At 36.4% G+C, this 18,899-nt stretch overlaps 1 protein-coding gene across 2 annotated transcripts in view; it reads left to right on the forward strand.

Moving 5' to 3' along the window:
- Positions 1-258: 258 nt before the first annotated feature.
- The window catches only part of LOC134653542 (uncharacterized), an 81,018-nt gene continuing 62,377 nt past the window's right edge, over positions 259-18,899 (forward strand). Inside the window, exons 1-2 of one of the 2 annotated variants that reach the window (XM_063508919.1) lie at positions 259-325; positions 1,284-1,353. In XM_063508919.1, the coding sequence (XP_063364989.1) occupies positions 269-325; positions 1,284-1,353 (127 nt within the window). In that variant the 5' untranslated portion in view covers positions 259-268. The remainder of the gene's footprint in view (positions 326-1,283; positions 1,354-18,899) is intronic. The other variant, XM_063508920.1, reaches the window with a different exon arrangement.

An 18,899-nucleotide genomic window follows, 5' to 3' on the forward strand; every position in this document is an offset into this window, starting at 1 on the left:
AATTTATTTTGTGTCAATGCGTAAGCTTATTTCGCTCTCGTGTCAAACTTCTCAAAAGCCGTTTTCTTATTGTGTTTCGCATTCAATTGTTTCTTTATTTTCGCAAGCCACACAAAAAAAGTACATTTTTACGTTGTGATAAAACTCGTAAAAAGTTAAAGACCTTCCGATAAATATTCAAATGGTGTTTTTGGGGTTTTATATGAAAGTTATAAAAGGTTGTTCTGAATACTGATAATTTTCTATTGTTACAGGTATCGGGAGGAAAATGCAAACTAAAAACATCAATCTTAGTCTCGATCACGCACACAACGACAGTGAAAAAGTGAGTCGATTTATTTTCATTGCGTTTCTTTTAATGAAGCTTTTATATAAATGCAAGGACGCCTTCAAACTGAATTACTCAACTGGGGAAACAATCTTACTAAGTATTTATATATCAGTTTATTAGTTATTACTTATTATTTTGTTTCTCCATTTTGGATTTCACGGGCCTATAAATCCCGGTCTTTTGATAGACTTGCGTGGGGATATAGATCCAACACGTAGAGGCCCGTTGGAGAGCTTTAATGCCATGTAGAACACCTGCTGGGACCCGTTCACAGGTGCAACCATAGACACCCATTATTATTTATTATTATTAGCGTGTATGTACAATATGAACTATAGTCTGTCAAACCACTTCGTTAGTAGAAAAAGGCGCGAAATTCTGCTATGGGACGATAACCTGTGCGATAACCATCCCCGCCAATATTTTTAAATTTGCTGCTTTTTTCTACTGACGGAAATGGCTTGACTATTATCGTGGAAGCTGAGCTGATTGCAGTTACTGGTGCATTTAATACTTCAGAGTATTTTTGACTGTGCTGAAGAAAATAATTGTTTTAAATTAGTATCTAAACTTGTACATAGTAACGCCATCTATACAATAACTAATTAACTACTTGGAATCGTCGTACTCTACGTGTGGGTTTACTCGGGTGATATGCTGTATTTTTATAAGTTCAGACTTACACGCATAGATGGCGTTATTCTCAAATGTAGTCTTACATTTATTTATAAGCCAATTTCCAGGATTACTGTTTATACTTTATTGCATGTTTATGCATGTTACAAAATAAGTCTCGCATATAAAAATTACAAATAATATTTAAAATGTTACTGTTCTACAAATATTTACTGGGTACATAGTTATCTCCAAACTAGTGAAGTAAATGCGCTTAAATAATGTAAAACTTGTGAAAGTAAACATGATTATTTTAATTGTCATTCGTTTGTTCCAGAAGATGGGACAGCAAGAGCAAATGCCGCTCCCGAACGCTGTCATGGAGCCCACGATTCCCACATATCCTGGTTAGTACCTAGACTCCGGTAAACCAAAAGCAAATTACATTAAGTAAGTACATATCCGATCAAAAACATTACATGTAAAAAGGTGCAAGTCTCGCAACGCTTTTACTACAAAAAAGTTTTGAGATGTAATGTGAAACCAAGTCGGTTATTTTAATCAGTGCCAGGGGGTGTTAAAACCGTATCAATAAGATATCTTTAATTTGTAATATGTATAATGACTTGGCCATCGCACGGCTGCATAATGTCAAAAGGATCATCGTCACCTATTAAAAATAATTCTAATTGAACATAACACTAGCGCTAATTGCAGTTTGAGCATTACACATATTTACGAGTACGGTACGAGTAAAGCATTATGTGCGATTGCCAAGTCATTATATGTATTACAAATTAAAGATATCTTATTGATACGGTTTTAACACCCCCTGGCACTGATTAAAATAACCGACTTGGTTTCACATTACATCTCAAAACTTTTTTGTAGTAAAAGCGTTGCGAGACTTGCACCTTTTTACATGTAATGTTTTTGATCGGATCTCATCTCTTTTTGTAGGCAGTCTTTCTTTTCGGGTACTCATACCCATACTATGTATACACATATCATAACTAAACATATCTTCATTCATACTCACATCGTACATCGTAGTGTACCTTTACTTTACCTACTATTTGTAGGAACTGCAACAGTAACTTTGTAATATCATATATTTATATGGGATTACAAACTTACTTATGCAGTTCTTAGATCTTTAAAACGTGACTGATATTGCAATATTTTTAGGTTTTTCCTTTATGTGGCCATTAAACCCTAACTCTGTACCAAATTTCAGCTCTCTGAGTTTATGGGAAGTACTAGTTCTATTCTGATGATCATGAGTGAGTGAGTGAGTGTCATAAATGCGAAACTTTGCTTTCGCTTAACTTCGGAACTAAATGACCTACAGACTTGAAATTTTGGATTTTAAGTATGTGATTATAGCTTACTGGATGACGAAAATTTCTGCGTTCTGGTCTTAAGCAGAGGTTCTCAAATAAAATAAATAATAAAATAAAAATAAAAAAAATAAAAAGCCTTTTATTTCATGAATATTTAAAAATTGTTTACATACCTATTTGATTTATGTTTTAAATAGTTATTCAAGAACCCCGTGTTCACAGGTGAAGGCCTCCTCCAAAGCCCTCCATGTATCTCGATCCTTGGCCACTTGTATCCAATTAGGCCCGGCAATTTTGGTAACATCATCTTGCCATCTCATAGTGGGTCTTCCTTTCCCTCTTTTCCCTAAAGGTCCCTTCCATGACGTTACCCTTAGTGTCCAGCGCCTGTCTTGGGTACGTGCTACATGGCCTGCCCACCTCCATTTAAGTTTTTTGGCATAGCTGAGAGCATCTATGCTCTTTGTGTGTTGTCTTATTTTTGTATGGTTAATCTTTTGTATTTTTTTGATGTTTAGCATACTGCGCTCCATTCCGCGCTGGCAAGTCCTTAATTTTTCCATAGCTTTTTGAGTAAACCTCCACGTCTGACAGCCGTATGTCAGACAAGGTAATAAGCATGTATTCATGACTTTAGTCTTCAAGCTGACCGGCATGTTACTCTTAAATACTTCTTTTAGCTGCCAGTATTTGTTCCAGGTCTTTTGTGCTCTCCGTTCAATTTCTAAGTCGTTGTTCGTTTTATTAAAACTTATCTGTTTACCTAAGTATATGTATTGTTTTGTATAAGTCAATGGCTCATTTCCTACCGTTATGGTTCGCTCCTTGTCATTTGTCATTACCATAGTTTTTGATAGGTTCATTTCTAGTCCCACTTGCACACTGGCCATATGTAGCGAGGTAATCATATATTGTAGTTGTGAGCTTGTCTCTGCGAATATTACCAGGTCGTCTGCAAAACGAAGATGATTTAGGTAGCTTCCGTTTACATATATTCCTTTGTTCTTCCAATCTAGCTGTCTAAAAATAGTTTCCAGGATCGCTATAAACAGTTTTGGGGATAGAGGGTCTCCCTGCCTTACTCCCCTTTTAATAGGGAAGCTCGGGCCCATGTTTTCAAGCTTCACTTTACCGGTACTGTTCCGGTATAGATTTTTGATAACTTCTATGTATTGTTGCTCTACTCCTTGTCTTTCTAGGGTCTCCCATATCCATTTGTGTGATACTGTATCGAAGGCCTTCTGGTAGTCAATGTAGGCAATATAGAGACACCTTTTTTTTTCTTGAAATTTTTCTATTAGTTGTTCTAAGCTGTGGATATGGTCGACCGTTGAAAAACCCTTTCTGAACCCTGCTTGTTCTACTGGTTGATTGTTTTCTAAAGTGGCACTTATTCTTCGATTGATGATTGATGAGAATAGTTTATAAACTGCTGGTAATAAACATATTGGCCTGTAATTTGAGATGTTTTTAGGGTCTCCTTTCTTGTAAATTAGGATTATATTTGATTCTGTCCATTGAGATGGTATAGCAGCGGTTACAATTATGTGATTAAATAATGTCGATAGTGGTAGAGCTAAAATATTGCTTGCTGTTTGGAGAGCTTCATTGTTGACTTGATCTGCACCTGGACTCTTGTCTCTTTTTAGGCTTTTAATTGCATTGTTTACCTCTAGTTCAGTGATGTCTGGTACTTTATTTATATTGTGTGATGTTGATACAATATCTGTTTGGTTCTTGTCTGTTTTTTCACTGTATAAGTTTCTATAAAATGCTGTTGCCACTTCTATAATGTCGGTTCGTTTGTGTGATGCCTTTCCCGAAGATTGCAGTTCCCCAATCCATGTTTTGTGCTGTGTTAGTTCTTTATAGGCTTTTTTAGTACTTCCCGCCTGTATTAAGTGCTTCATAATGGTCTTCTTTCTGTACTCTGTATAATCTTTTTTTATGTACTTGCTAATTATTTTGTACAAGGCACATAGTTCATTTTTTTCACTGCGAGTCTTGTTTTTGGTTTTATGTAGTGTTCTTCTTCTATCCATAAGTTTAACTGTGCGATTTGATAATACCTCATGTTCATTTTGACTTGTATTCACTGTGTGAGCTTCTCTTAGGCTTCGAGTAATGGCACCAATTAGTGTGTTATACTGTGTTTGAATACTTTTCGTTTCCTGTATGTTGGGCAGATATGTTGATAGTAGTTTTCTATATTGGTTTGTTTCTTTTTCGTTTTTTAGTGTTGTAATTTGTTTACTTGAGAAACTGGATCTGCATTTCTTAGTGTTTGGAAGCGATACACTAGCTCTAACAGGTCTGTGATCTGAAGGAAAGTCCACATTTAGTATTTCTACATTTAGAAATAACTCTGGGCGGTTGGATAAAATATAGTCTATCTCATTATGATGCTGGCCATTTGGTGACCGCCAAGTCCATCTCCGGGTTGGTTTTTTCTTAAAAAAGGTGTTTAGTATATGTAATTTATTTTCAATAGCAAAGTTAATCAATTTTTGGCCTCTCTCGTTTCTGTCCCCATACCCATACTGTTTCATTGACAGGTATTCATTTTTCTGGCGTTGACCTATTTTTGCATTGAGATCTCCCATTATGATGTAGTCCTTGTGTGCTTTTTCTATAGCTTGGGTGACAGTATTGTAAAAGAGAGTGATTTCTTCTTCATTTGCCGCTTCTGTAGGGGCATACACTTGGATAATTGATATATTGTAATTTTCAATATTGAGGTTTAAAAGAGCAACACGCTCAGTTATTGGCATGAAGCTTTCGATGCACTGTTTATAAGATTTCTTTATTAGGAAGCCAACTCCATACTTTCCAGGCGTTTGGCCTGTGTAGCAGAGTAAGAAATCCTTGTATTCTTGGATTTCTGTTCCCAACCTTCTCATTTCTGCTATTCCAATAATATCATATTTTATTGACTTAAATGCTTCTTTTAATTCTGTTAGTCGCTCATGGGATGAGAGTGTCCGGACATTGTAAGTTGTTACATAAAGTACTTGTTTTTGTTTTGCCATCTGACTGCTTTCTTTTATTGTTCTTGGTTTGTTTGTATTTTGTGTGTTCATGTGGCAGTTTGAGTTGCTTTGCTCTGGAGGGTTGTAGTCTACTACCCCCGCGGTGACCGGCCGTATTGGGGGAGGTTTTGTTATGTTATTTTCTAAATTTGGTTTTGAATCTTGTACTAGTTTCAGGGCTGATGTTTTTGAAGGAGGCTTTGGTCGTTGCTATGTCTCACTTCCTTCAATGGATGTCACCGAAGGTGAACGGGTGTGTGAACCACCGTCCGTGTTCTTCATATAGCTAAGTATAGTGTTTTGGTTTTCTATGTGAGTTTTGTTCTTTTTAGCTACCTGCCTCTTCGAGCTTCCATGTGTTACATAAGAATTTCCTACCTGGTTTGGAGGAGTTACTTCTAATTCTCTTTTTTTTGAGTTCCGAGGGGAATTGCTCGGACCCGCCTGTTGCATGTTATATGGTTCCTTGATTACTAGTTTATCATAGCGTATAAATGCTTTTTTGCCTTCCTTTCTCGCCTTTTGGAGTTGGTCTTGAAGTGATTTGCGAGTTTCTAGTACTTGTTGAGAAAAATCTTCTTTAATATAAATTTTTGTCTTTTTCAGATGACTACTATTCTTCAAGATGGATATTTTCTTTCCGAATGTGGTAAATGTTACTTTCACTGGTCTTATTTTGTTTTCAGTCTTTTTTCCTACCCTTCGCACTAACTCCAAATCGTGGTGATTACAGTCCACTTTCATGGTTTGTGTGGTTATCATGATAATATATTTCTCCAGCTCTTCATATGAATTTTCGGTTTCCTCCACACCAAAGAAGATTATATTTTTTATTCTTATTTGCCTCTCGATATCAGAGATTTTCTTGTTGAACGTAGTGTTGGTTTCTTTGACATTTTCTATATCTTTTTGGATGTGGTCGAATTTATCCTGCAATTTCTCATTTAGTTTGCTGATATTTATTGAAAGTTTGGCCTCTGTGTCGTTTAATGATTCCTGTAAGTCTTTTTTAAAGTCGATTCTTAAGTCTTTGATAAGTTTTTCGAGTGTTTCTAATTTGACGTCTGTCATTTTGTGGCGAGTATGCGAATGTTTCCGAGTTCGTCGATAGAGAGCAGCACTGGTCGTAATGGCGATATTGATTTTTTACAACGATCTGATTAATTTTGAGGTTAAGTCTTTTTCACAGATTTGTTCAATGATCGCTTTTCGATTTATTAGTAGTATTGTCTTTGTGTTAAAATGTATTTTTTTGCACTTCACACAGTTTATTTTTGCACAATCAACTGTCCTTTGTCTCTTGAGCGACAATGACCGTTACGTATTGATAAGTCTATTTCTTCACTATTTGGCGTTTTTGCACTGTTTTTGTATGTCCCGTTTGAAGGTTTAGGTTTTATTCACATTATTCTATTACTTCACATTGTATTAAGCAATTATTTCCACGTAATTAAATTAAATCATCGGAACGACCGTAAGTTCGATGTTCCCAGTGGCAGTGTTGCCAGCCCAAGTTCTCAAATAGGGGCCTGAAAATGCGGCGAAATGGTTCCAGTAAAGGATGGTACGGCAGTGTTTGCTTCGCGCTCGACTTGGCGGGAGATTTTTCAAAGAGATCGGCAGTCGCGGACCCGGCTTTTCACACTATATACCTTCTATTTACATCGAAAGTGACATTGGAAAATCAGTTAAATTCAACATGTAGACAATATAATGAGTTAATATATAATTCACAAACTGTTTTCGAACCTTTTATAGCTCCTCTACACGATGGGCCAACGCCGGCCACTCCAAGGGACGCATTTATGCGTTATAGGGAGCAAGTGATATTGCTATCTCATTCTACCGCATGGCTGCGTCCCTTGGAGTGACCGGCGTTGGCCCATCGTGTAGAGGAGCCATGAGGATGAATACCTCGCCAACATGCCGACCTACGTAATTTTAATTTATGTTGGGTTGTCATAGCATTTGGATGAATAAGTGCATTCACCTCATGATTGCCAGCTTCTTATGAATCGACTTGTACTTTCTCACGAATTATAATGATGAATGGAAGTTTAAGGAAAACATTTTTGTTGAGAAAATTGGCCAATCAGCGTTTAGCGTGTTTGGGTTTGAAAGGTTTTAAATTGACGTGGTTATTTTTAACAGACTTTCAAAATACAAAGCAGCTTTAATAAGCTGATCCTAATGATTTGATTACCTACTTTTTAGGGTTCCGTAGCCAAATGGCAAAAAACGGAACCCTTATAGATTCGTCATGTCTGTCTGTCTGTCCGTCTGTCCGTCTGTCTGTCCGTCCGTATGTCACAGCCACTTTTCTCCGAAACTATAAGAACTATACTGTTGAAACTTGGTAAGTAGATGTATTCTGTGAACCGCATTAAGATTTTCACACAAAAATAGAAAAAAAACAATAAATTTTTGGGGTTCCCCATACTTCGAACTGAAACTCAAAAAAATTTTTTTCATCAAACCCATACGTGTGGGGTATCTATGGATAGGTCTTCAAAAATGATATTGAGGTTTCTAATATCATTTTTTTCTAAACTGAATAGTTTGCGCGAGAGACACTTCCAAAGTGGTAAAATGTCTGTCCCCCCCCCCTGTAACTTCTAAAATAAGAGAATGATAAAACTAAAAAAAATATATGATGTACATTACCATGTAAACTTCCACCGAAAATTGGTTTGAACGAGATCTAGTAAGTAGTTTTTTTTTTATACGTCATAAATCGCCTAAATACGGAACCCTTCATGGGCGAGTCCGACTCGCACTTGGCCGCTTTTTTTTGAAAGTTTCAACCTCCAGAAAATATGTGACGTTCCACGGGTAAAGGTACCTTATGACGGTCGGTGCTTACAGATGTATTATTGTTTTCCATCGTATTTTCTCGGAAACATTCGTATCGTATTTGTCATGTATTTGTGTTCGTACGTTTTCGTGAAAATACGATGGAAAATAATTATGGACTTAGTATTGAATATCTGTATTTAGTATTGAAGCGTATATAGGCTGTCAAAGAGAAGGCTGAGGACCGATGTAGGTAAGTACATGTAAATTGCTCCACCGATAAAAGTTTAACTTTTATCATGTATGATGATGATTATGACTAACATATCAAAATTATAACAGTCTTTATAATTTTGATATGAATCTACTCACTAATCTATTCACTCTAACCATTAAACAACACATTTGGACCCGAAAGAGCCCATTCAAATACACCATACTATCCTGTTCCGGTACACTAGCGAGCAAAAAACACCCCAACCCCGTAATTTGAACCCCCCAAAAAAACACAAGGATAAAAACACACGCATACGTGGAAGCGAGAAGGCCGAAACTTGTGTGGTTACTATTGGATATTAAGCGTTCGCCTCGCGATCATACCTAATTAATTTGTGGTCTTTCACAATGTTTGGTAACCAGATTTTTTGGTAACCTAGGTACCTATCTTATTTTTATACGATGTCCCGTAATAAGTAAAGGTATAAATACTACCATTATTACCTTTAGGTACTTATTACTGGACCAAGTCACATGAACCCGATGAAATTTGGCATGAACAATGTTAATAATTAGTACAACTACCTAACCTAACCTAACATACTTAATGTATAATTATCTACCTACTCGTATGTCATGTACTATGTAGTTTACGTTGCTAAAATTAATATAAGTATGTACAAAAAAACTAGAATGTGTAGAAGTCTTGTATGTAGAAATTTTGAATGTTTACCTAATATACCTATATCAAATTTGATTATTATTCCAAAATGACATTCAAGTATGTTAATATTATTATTTTTTTGTTTATCTAACTAGAAATTGTAATAAAAAACATAGCCTCCATATTCCAGTTACAAATCTGGAGATCTTGTTACACTGGATCGACTCCAACATCGCAAACATCGGAATAACGCCAGGACCTCGCACACGCTTTCCACTAACAGACATGTGTTCAGTTTGCACCGAATGTGAGTCGACTCCGCACTTTATTATTTTTGCGCACCGTGTCGCGTATTATGTGCACCGTCAGGCCAACTGGAGCATTTAAAAAAACAAAATTATATCATTTTGTTGTCGTTCGCGCGTGTATTTCGCTAGTACATTCGAGGTATTAAATATGGACACGGACAAAGAACCAAAAATATACTGTACGCACGTCCTTATTGCCTACACGCTACTAAGGTAGTGTGTACATTTGTTGGCACTTTCTCCGTGTCTATATGTAATAACCTGTACTTGTTGGTACAAGTGTTGGCGCTAGCGAACGATAACAAAATGATATCTTTTTGATGTAAAAATGAGTGATCGAATTGGCCTCCATGTGCGTCGTGTGTTACCGTGTTGTGTATTATGTGCACCGTGTCGTTTTTACGTGCACTGTGTATTTTATTTAAATACTGATTCATATCAAGCAGTGCGTTATCTGAAAAAGAAAAAAAATTACATCTTATTTTTATTTCATACTCGTGTTAACAAAGACAAAACCAATATAACACTTGCAATTTTTAATCAGTTCGTATAATAACCAAAAATAAATAAAACTACGGTGTCGTGGACTGTGTGTAATGTGTCTTTTGAAAATTAAGCAACTTAGTGAACTGCAAAATATTACGAAACTCTTGCAAAGACATTAACAGAGTTTTTAAGCTGCAGAAAAAATGTGTAAGGGCGATCTGTAGCGCCCGAAGTAGAGACTCGTGCCTACCATTGTTCAAGGAATTACAAATACTAACGGTCCCCTCTTTATATGTATATGAAATCTGTCTTTATGTGAAAAAAAATCTACACAAGTTTAATATACAAAAAAGCAATCCGAGAATAACGTCCAAACTCCATGGCTTTAACTTGTGCTATCCCATTGATCACAAAACAGCTTACTTTAGAAAGAGTGTGTTTTATATGTCTGTTCACACATTTAACCACTTGCCTAATGAAATTAAAATACTTGAACAACCTGACTTCGGACGTAAACTTTATAAATGGTGCCTAGAAAAATCTTACTATAAGATAAGTGACCACTTTATGTCTTCGAACAATAATTCGTACGAATAGTAATATTTATTAATTTACTCATTGACATAGTACCAATCATTTTATTCGTATCACATGTAATGGCATGATATTTGTATAAATATTTAGCTGTAAGATTAGTTTTAGTATTAATATTGTACTCCGCATCGCGGTTGATTGTGATGATTCTACCTTAACATAATTTTAAGATCATTGTAACTCACAATATGACAATAAATATTTCAATTTCAATTTCAATTTCAGTGAAGTGTTTATTCCAAGCTGGATCCTCGACGTAGAGCTATTTTCGGCTCGTCAACCGATTTGGATTATTTGTCATGTTACAGCGGTGAGTAATTAATTGTGAAACCGAGTGATAAATACCACTAGATTCCCAATTTCTATCGCTCGTATTTTTAAAACTAGCATTCGGCGTTTTCCACGGATTTTCGAAAATTTGGCCCCTTAAGGTCACGTTACCTCGGCCATGTCAAAATGAGATCAATTCGTAAAGCCTGTATGCCCGGCTTACTCAGCCCAGGTACAAAATTCCTAAGAAACGATCGCAATAACGTGGGCAGTAGAGATCGGCCTTGCACGCGAACTTCTAAGTATGTTTTATGACCACTTAATAACATGCAAGCTAATTAATGTTTGGCTATTTTATTATAAGTTTTGTTCAGAGTTTAAGTCACGCTCTGTACAGATATTTATCTTGTAAGATTATTTAACTAACAAACAACACAGCAACATCATAACATTTATAGAATCAATATAAGCAGATATTGAAAGAAAAACCAAAACTACAAATAAATTAAAACTGATCTGGCTGGCGCTGCGCGCTGTAGCTGACCAGGCCTAGGTTCTCAAGTATTTACTCGTCCTAGCTTAAGGACTACGAGTCTGCGGCGTTTGCAGTAGAAACACTGGGTCCTTGGTCAGCCGACATGAAGGCCTTTGTGAGGGCTCTGTCGGTACGGCTGATTGACTCCACAGGCCCCCAGGCTGTGTGGGCGCAAGCCCCATTTATACGGTTCAAGAACTTGCATGCAATCATCGTTACATTGCTAAATAACTATAAAGTACTGAGTTCAGTCGATCGACCAAATACCGCAATGTAACGAAAATTGCCTGCCAGTTCTAGGACCGTCTAAAATGGGGCTTTATGGTATCAGTTAAGTAATGACTGTTAAAACAAACAGATGTCGGCATCCCAAAGAGTAAAGAACAATAAAACGAAATGCATTCTTACGTTATTGCTAATCAAGCCAAATATTTACTTGATTAAGGTTCGTAGGCGTTAATGTCTGTGCAATTGTGTTGCCATGTAAGGGCCGTTGACCAATGCCGATATGGTATAATCGTTTTATTGAGACGTTTGTTTGGGGTGTTTAGTGCTTCGTCTTTGAAATAAGGAGCTTATTATTGCGAAAGGTTAACAACAAACCCATACGTACTTATTTACGGGCTCTTTTAGATGGCGCGCGAACTCGTAGGTATACGATTTTAGTTACATTGCGGACCATTGAGGTGACATCAATTCAGCCGACCGATCAAATAACGCAATGTAATGAAACTCGCATACGAGTTCGCGCGCCGTCTAAATGAGCCCTTGCTGTGGCGCGGATCGAAGTGGAACTTGGTCATCTTGGCCTCCGACACCAAAGCCAGCCATGCTACTCTGTCCAAAGCCGTTTCTGTCTAGTCGACGGCGTCGAGTTTGCTAAGGTCTTTGTGCACTTCGTCTCCCCAGTTGGTTCCTCTACTTCCCTTCAGCGCCCAACCCAAGTATGGCGAGTGAGCCATGTGGGTTATTCGAGACCCCTGGATTAATGCATAGAGTCCGTCTAAGCTAACTTTGCACCGATTTGAACAATACAAAGTGTGGGAGTGACATTGTAAAAGTCAAATTCATATAATGAGGATATTAGCCACTCTTTGTTATTGCAATATAATATATTTACTTTCTATACATCTCGCTCGTACTCGCATATTAGTGCGAACGAGATGTATAGAAAGTAAATTACGTTCTCGATGACGTTTATGTCAGTTTTAACACTGTCAGTGACTCATGGTACGGGCTCTAGAGTTCACGTAATAGCGGTTTTACCAAGAACTCGACTCTATGAAGCGTAAAATTACGATACAATTGCGAGTAACGTCCTTATATATGAAACGGTCAATTTAGCATCATGAGATAACATACATAAATTGAATTACTCAACGCGTTAACCTAACTTTCACACAATCGTATCAAACATTGACTTCATAGGCAATTGAGACTTTATTTCAAATGCAATTTGGTTGTTTTTGCAATGATGTTTATAAGGAATATAGGAGTTATTCAGACATGTAAGTAAGTATGTTAGTAGGTAGTTAGATAGCTCTAATCTCATGTGTGGGTGGACACTTGGACAGTACCTATGTTTCTTAATTTAGCGATAATATAAAAACTTGCCGTAATGTAGTTACACTGAAAAAAATAATTAGCCGAACTCATTTACATAGTAGGTAAGTAGTTAAAAAAATGACTGAACTTTAGTAATACAGAAATATGTACATTTATGATAATTGATAATCTTAATGTCAAACTTGCTTTGCACTCAAGGGCCCCATGATACAGGCTCAGCCTAGTTTGGGTTCCGCCAGACATTTCTTTTAGGTATGTAAAACTTGTACTGTTAAACAATAAACCATTTTTGTTTTTTTTGATATCAATATCCCCGAATTTGTTAGATATTACGAACCAGTACGGATATGATGGTCGTTCTTGTCTACGTGACAGCGTGATAAAACGGTGTCCGTCACTTTCTTTCCCACGGTGTTAAACAGTGACAGTTATTTTATCACGTGGATAAAGATGGATAAAGCTATCCATAATAGGCTGGCTGGGTCGATAAGTAACGACAGTATGTAGAGTCAACATTTACTAGTATAACCCATCAATGTAAGGCGAATTGTCACTCAAATCAAATCCGATCAAATTAATGTAATTAAATAAACTTTGCTATAAGTTTTTGAACAATCAAGAGAGCCTTTACCAGTTGGTGTGGTGAAAAATATTAAAGTACATACTTATCATCCTCGGGAGGGAATTCCATTTAGACCGCACAATACCCGACTGTTTAGGTTCCCAAAGGTGTTCTTAAGGATGTAAAACAAAAAAAAAACCTAATTTCGTTTAATTGAATTGCTTCATGGACAATACCATCACCACCACCACGTGCGCTAATCTGCTTAAGTTTATCATAAGCCTGCCTACGAAATTAATTTATTATATAGGTACAGTCAGAGACACAAGTCCACGAAAACCGTGAAATTAATTTAGTGACATTTTCTGTTATTAAGATTTAAGTTACTGTTCGCAGTCAGACCACACCAGTACGGTTACCATCAGTTTTGTCACTGACATAAACGCCGTCGAGAACGTAATTTACTTTCTATACATCCCGTTTGCACTAATATGCGAGTGCGAGCGAGATGTATAGAAAGTAAATTACGTTCTCGACGGCGTTTATGTCAGTGACAAAACTGATGGTAACCGTACAGCAGTATTGCAATAAACTCCTAAGGCTCACGGTCCTAGCTACAGTACTTATTCAGTTCGATTAAATTTAGATCCTATTCAATTGGAACAGAGTTGCATTTCTTCTGTTTTGTCAAATTTTCAAACAACAATATCAACTCTATATCCTACATCGCAGAATTAAATTTCAGTAGCAAAATTTGGATTATACCTTACTGCTACGACATTACTGCCTGCAATGCTGCCGCAAACGTCAAACAAATGTCTCGATAAAAATATTTTCTTCGACTTTTTTTGCAGTAATGCTGCCGACTGCATTATTGCCGTAAATGTCAAAATCAATGTTGTTTGGGTCGTTTTGCAGCAAATGATTACAATGTTTATTTATTTATTTAAACTTTATTGCACAGTAGAAATTGTAGAAAAGGCGAACTTATTTCTAGTTGGCATTCTCTACCACTTAACCCTCGGGCCAAACAGAGAACAAACAGTAATGGTGCAAGAAATATTTACTGAGTACGAAAAGTGAATATTAAATTTAAATGTAAATAGTAATATTAAGTTTAATATCTATATAAAGGGCTATACACTTATGCAATTCAATGTAGTTCAAGTACAATCATACGAATTACCTATAAGTAGGTACATACATAAGAAAACATAGTTAACGATTAAGTCCCACTAATCCCAACCGTGGGCGGACAGCTTATGGTTCCTAACAACAACGATCAATTAATAGATTTGTTAGCCGTTCGTCTGGCTCGCATTTGGTCCAGATCGCTGTTTGTCCAGTTCGCGTTTGGTCCAATACGCATTTTGTCCTAAAATCCGCACCAAAAGCGAATTGACTTAGTAGCAGTTGGTCCCAATCGGAGTTCGCCATATACGCGTTTTGACACACTCGCTGCTCGCCCCAAATGCGGTTCGTCCTATACGCAAATAACCCTTTTTCGTCTTTCTTTGACTAATTGGACGTTTAAATATTGTATTAGCCTTTGTTTTACAAGGCCTACAATAAGAAAATATACGAATGGTAACCACTCTCCCCTGCCTACTCGTCTAGATACGAGTAGGCAGGTGAGTTATTGCACGGTTTGAGATGTTAAAATCAGATAATATACCTACAATCCAGGTTTTCAAGTATCCTATGTCTCAATTCAAATCTTTATCGATCTGTACGCCAAGTTGTGTAAATCAATACATATATATATATATATATATATATATATATATACATATATATATACATATATATATATATATATATATATATACATACATACGTAAATATATATATATATATATTTATTTAAGTATTAATATATATTAATTTACTCTCATACTTATTTAAGTACAGTCGAGTACTACAGTATGTACTTATACACTTTATTGATCAAGTATGTGTCATATATAGCGATACGGTCAGTCGTGTACTTTTGGTCGATAGATTGTATTAGTAGATATTTTAGAACTGGAATGTAGCTAAAACACATTGTTGTCTGTTTGACGATGTCATTAATATTACGTTATATAACGTCCAATTAGTCAAAGAAAGACGAAAAAGGGTTATTTGCGTATAGGACGAACCGCATTTGGGGCGAGCAGCGAGTGTGTCAAAACGCGTATATGGCGAACTCCGATTGGGACCAACTGCTACTAAGTCAATTCACTTTTGGTCCGGATTTTAGGACAAATTGCGTATTGGACCAAACGCGAAATGGACAAACAGCGACCTGGACCAAATGCGAGCCAGACGAACGGCTAACAAATCAATTAATGATAGATCCGATTCACTTCCCTATTACGAGGAAATACAAAAATGTCAGTAGATCTATAATATTCTATATTAAAGTTGCTATAGCAATTATAAAGTAAGTAAAGCACATACTACACGGACACGTGAAAATTAATTATAAAAACGAAGAGCTACCCCTCACTATCGTCTTTTGAGCGTCGGCGTCTAGTCAGCGCTATGGAAAATGGCGTCGTTGCGCAGTTGCGCCAGCGTCGCGTCGAGCAGAGGGCCTACCGCGAATCACGTTCGACGTGTTACCTTCCTGTCACACTTACGTATGAATTTACAAGTGCGACAGAGAGGCAACACGTCGAACGTGGTTCGCGGTAGGCGCTCTGCAGCCATAGAGTTGACTACACGCCGACGCACGGGAGACGCTAGTTTGGGGTGGCTCTAAAATTATGTGTTAGCCTCTTTTATCAGTTATGTCATTGTCAGTATAGGTGACAGCGTGGCCCAGCATTACAGCACTAGGACATTTACCTTAGTGATGCGTGTGATGACCTTCTAGCACCTTCTAGTAATCGAATTTTGTAGGTTGTCCATTGCGATTTAACGCTGCTAACGTAATCGGCATTTTTGTATTGAGAGTGGCGCGGGGTGGGTTGTTCGAATAGTTTTGATAGGTTTTTTATAGGTTAGTTTAAATTTAGTTTTATTTATAGTTAAATTGCTGAATTATTTTTTAGTTCTTATGTACGAGTAGGTACATTAATATAGGTATATTAATAATAGACTGAGAAGAATCTATTACCGCATTGTCTTTGCCGTGAGAATGCATAATATTGTGGCATCCCTAAGCCTGCAGGCACAATTTCATGGTACCAGTTATAGGTAAAGTAATGTCAGAAACGGCACGCAACTATCAACTATCCATCATAAAAGTATCACTAATTACTACACTCGTATGGGCGCTGATAGGGTTGGCAGATAGATAATAATAAGTATAATTAATTTAGATATGGATCTAATTTTGAAGTAGGTTATGAGTGTGAAATTTATTAAATATTTTTAATAGGTACTTGAATTGAATTTAAATATGTATTTAGATCTTTTTTTGTTCAAAATTGTTATGATGTTGATTGAAATGTAGAACTGTACAGTTCTACGTGTGTAGTCTTTTTTTGGCGATTTAAATCATCTTATTTAATTAATTTTAAATATGATTTTTGTGTAAAACTTACCTATGTATAACATTGACTGTTAAATATAAATTACATTTATGACTATTATACAAATGATAATTTAATTAGAGATTATTTTGTATCAAATTTTTAAGAGTGTGGTTTTCGGTTTTTTATAGAACCTTTAAATTTATATCCAATTATGTCCACTTTTCAGACTTGGATTCCAATTTAACTTTACATTTGGCATCAAAATAATATCTAAGTAAATTATGTCATTTTGATGCCCGAGCGTCTTGCTCGCGCCAATACATGTACGGGCAAGTACGAGCGAAATGCACGCGCGAATGATAATCATTTTAGTGTTATAATTTACGTTCGAATTGGCCTCACGTTCGAATAGTGAAGTTTTGAATCTTGTGTTTTCTACTTATAACAAATTCAACACGGATTTTATGGGCAACCCTACGCATTGAACGAAAGTATGCGAAATAATATCGAACGCGTGATTATCGTAATAACACCGTGCTAATAACATAATAGACCACCTTTAGATAAGCAGATAGTCTGTAGGTAATTGTACAGTGGGTCACTGGGTAGGTACATGTTGCCGAATTACATTTTTAGGATGTACAAATTTCTATGCAGCCTGCAGGGAAGTCAATAGGGATGATGACATATGTTGAATTTTATAACAAAACCTAGTAAAATAGATAGCAAACAAGCAATTTATCACAATAATCTGGATATTAAAATAAAATATGGAAATTTTACAAAAATACAGGACCTGAAAGTTACAAAATTTAAGTTTTTTTTTAAACTTCCAAAAACGATAAAAGTAAGGGTACCTACCTATTCGATTCCTTACATTTTATTTACAATATTTCACAGACAAAAACGCAATTTTCTTGTTTGGCCATACGACAAGATGGGCTCTCAGAGACCTTGACGTCACGTTCATTTATAGTTTTGTTAAGGGCGTTTCGCGAGTGAAGTGCGACTGTCGGCATTTAACTACAATTTCTGACTTTTGTGTTACTTTAATGCAATGGGTCCCATATAGACATTTGATCCTAAAAACAAACCCGTTCGATTGATACCATAAATGAAAATTAGTCATGTAGCCTATTATCTCTGCAGCTGACTGTACCTACGACTAACTTGTATTCGTATTAACCAGTTTATTAGAGGAGAATGATGAACCTACTTAGAAAGTTAGTAAATCTTTAGCGGTTTGATAAAACTTTGGTAAATGACCAAGCATCAGCGAAAAGGTCTCTGTGTTAAATGTTTTTATTGCACTCCTTTATTTCTGACTGTACTTTATGCTTCCAAAGTATTCGATTCGTCAAAAAAAAGCATGTTTTGACCTGTCGTTGTGTATGTCGTCACCTGCGATAATAAAATAATATGTTACCTACTCTCTTATTAGGGTTCTAAAAATAAGATCGTGTCAGATATTTTTGCGGTCTTCGTTGTGTAACATTTTATTGCAGGTGACTGTACCATCTGACACTTAATTCCATGTAAGATTGTAGCTGTCGTTATTACCGTTAAAAAAACGCACAAAAATTATCGATTATCATAATAATATATCGCCCTTCATGAAAAGGTGTATCAGAAAAATTATACAGTTTACATACTTGCTCTCATTATGCTCAGATGAATTAGTCTAAATACCAAACGTTACATGAATGAACTTTGTTAACCTGTAATTTAGCCGTTGTGACAGGTGCGCAAGCGCATCGAAGGGGGGAATAGGGGTTGCAAATATCAAGGACGAGGATGCACCTGTGGGGTGGGGACTTGGGGAGTAATGGGGGAGGGGAGTGAAACAAATGGTTTGTAAAGAAGAGTAGGTAGTAATAATTTGAAATAATCAGAATTGTTTATTTATTATTTGGAGCTGATGCGTGTATATCGAAGCACTTGTATTTTATTTTGCACTTTTTAAAGTTCTAAAATGTGTTTCCAGTCTATTTTGGAAAGTGTTGACCGATGGTGTAATAACAACAGGTTCTGTTAAAGTTTCATGTAAGTAAATAATGCGGATACTTGAATAGGTATGAGTGCATTTAAGCACATATATCGACGGTGGAAAGGAAGAACCCCTT

Source organism: Cydia amplana, chromosome 13 (genome assembly GCF_948474715.1).
Source record: "Cydia amplana chromosome 13, ilCydAmpl1.1, whole genome shotgun sequence".
In the NCBI taxonomy this organism is placed as follows: domain Eukaryota; kingdom Metazoa; phylum Arthropoda; class Insecta; order Lepidoptera; family Tortricidae; genus Cydia; species Cydia amplana.